Raw genomic sequence first — 1460 nt, 5'->3', positions numbered from 1 at the left:
TGATTTTCTTGCAGAAACAGGTATGATTGATTGCAAACCAGCTGATACTCTAATGATTCCAAACCAGAAACTGTATATGGAAGATGATGCTGACCTTGCTGATAAAGGGATATACCAAAGGATGGTGGGGAAACTAATATATCTTGCTCACACTCGACCTGATATAGCACATGCAGTTGGAGTTGTGAGTCAATTCAAGCATCAACCACAGGTTCACCATATGGAAGCTGTAATGAGAATCATCAGATATTTGAAGAAAACAGCGGATCATGGAGTTATTTTTAAGATACATGGACACCTAAAGACTCAGATATATACAGATGCGAGCTGGGCTGGAGAAAAAGGGGATAGAAGATCTACATCTGGATTCTTCACACTTGTCGGAGGAAATCTAGTTGCATGGAAGAGTAAGAAACAAAAGGTTGTATCACTCTCAAGTGCCGAGTCAGAATTTAGAGGAATAGCAAAAGGAGTAGTTGAAGCCTTATGGATCAAGAAGTTGTTGACAGAAATAGGATTCCCTCCAAAAGAAGTTATTCAAATCTTATGCGACAATGAGGCAGCCATTGCCATTTCAGAGAACCCAGTTCAACATGACTGAACAAAACATGTTGAAATAGATAGGCACTTTATCAGAGAAAAATTAGACGGAGAAATCATTTCTCTCCCTTCCATCAGATCAGAAGACCAACTAGCCGACACCCTCACTAAATCAGTCAACGGGAGATTGTTCAGCGAAGTTCTTGGCAAGTTGAATCTCAGAAATCCCACTATTCAACTTGAGGGGAGTGTTAGAGTACAGAAACAAGAATAGTCAACTTACCCTTTATGGTAAGTTGACTTTAGGATCAGAAGATAGAGAAACTTCATCATTTCCTTTTATGGAAGATCACAAGACTAAAAGTTCAGCCATACTCAACGGTTATAATCAGCATATTTCCATTATTGTAGGAGTGGTTCCGAAAATATAATGGAGCCATACACCAAAGTAGAATTAGCTGTTGTATAGAGCACGTATATAAGCTCATTTAGCCAGCAAAATAAGAACCAATTCAATTGTATCAATTCAAGCTTTTATAATACAAAAACTGATCATTACAATCATTCAATTCTTATAAATAACACTTTGAACCCTTATACTTTAATCGTATTGTGTATACAACCCATAGAAACAACATCTTTCATATTGACTCCATATGGTTCGAATTTGAACCAAATCATGTTCAGTTAGTGCTACCTTCTGTATCACTTTAACCAGTTAAGACGACGCTCCACTGGCATCCCTCTTTAAAATGTGTTAGCGTATGATCCCAACCCATTATTACAAAATCTACCTGAGTTAATTACTCTTCTTACCCCCAACAGGTGCGGATTGTGCATAGTTATTCGATTTGTATTCAGGACCCGACACCTTGTCCTTATTATTCGACTTCTTCTGAAACCTAGATATGGTAGCGTAA

At 37.9% G+C, this 1460-nt stretch overlaps 1 protein-coding gene across 1 annotated transcript; it reads left to right on the top strand.

Annotated features, from left to right (window-relative positions):
• Positions 1 to 232: 232 nt before the first annotated feature.
• Positions 233 to 601, top strand: LOC139849876 (secreted RxLR effector protein 161-like). The gene has a single exon (XM_071839492.1). The coding sequence runs from the start codon at positions 233 to 235 to the stop codon at positions 599 to 601; it is 369 nt and encodes a 122-aa protein (XP_071695593.1).
• The last annotated feature ends 859 nt before the right edge of the window (positions 602 to 1460 follow it).

Source organism: Rutidosis leptorrhynchoides, chromosome 1, assembly GCF_046630445.1.
Source record: "Rutidosis leptorrhynchoides isolate AG116_Rl617_1_P2 chromosome 1, CSIRO_AGI_Rlap_v1, whole genome shotgun sequence".
Taxonomy (NCBI): Eukaryota; Viridiplantae; Streptophyta; class Magnoliopsida; order Asterales; family Asteraceae; genus Rutidosis; species Rutidosis leptorrhynchoides.
The sequence above is the reverse complement of the archived record's forward strand: the minus strand, read 5'-3'. Positions and strand labels throughout refer to the sequence as shown.

Bases quoted from the DNA above. Each gene is read 5' to 3' on its own strand.
- LOC139849876 (XM_071839492.1), top strand. From the start codon at position 233: ATGAGAATCATCAGATATTTGAAGAAAACAGCGGATCATGGAGTTATT.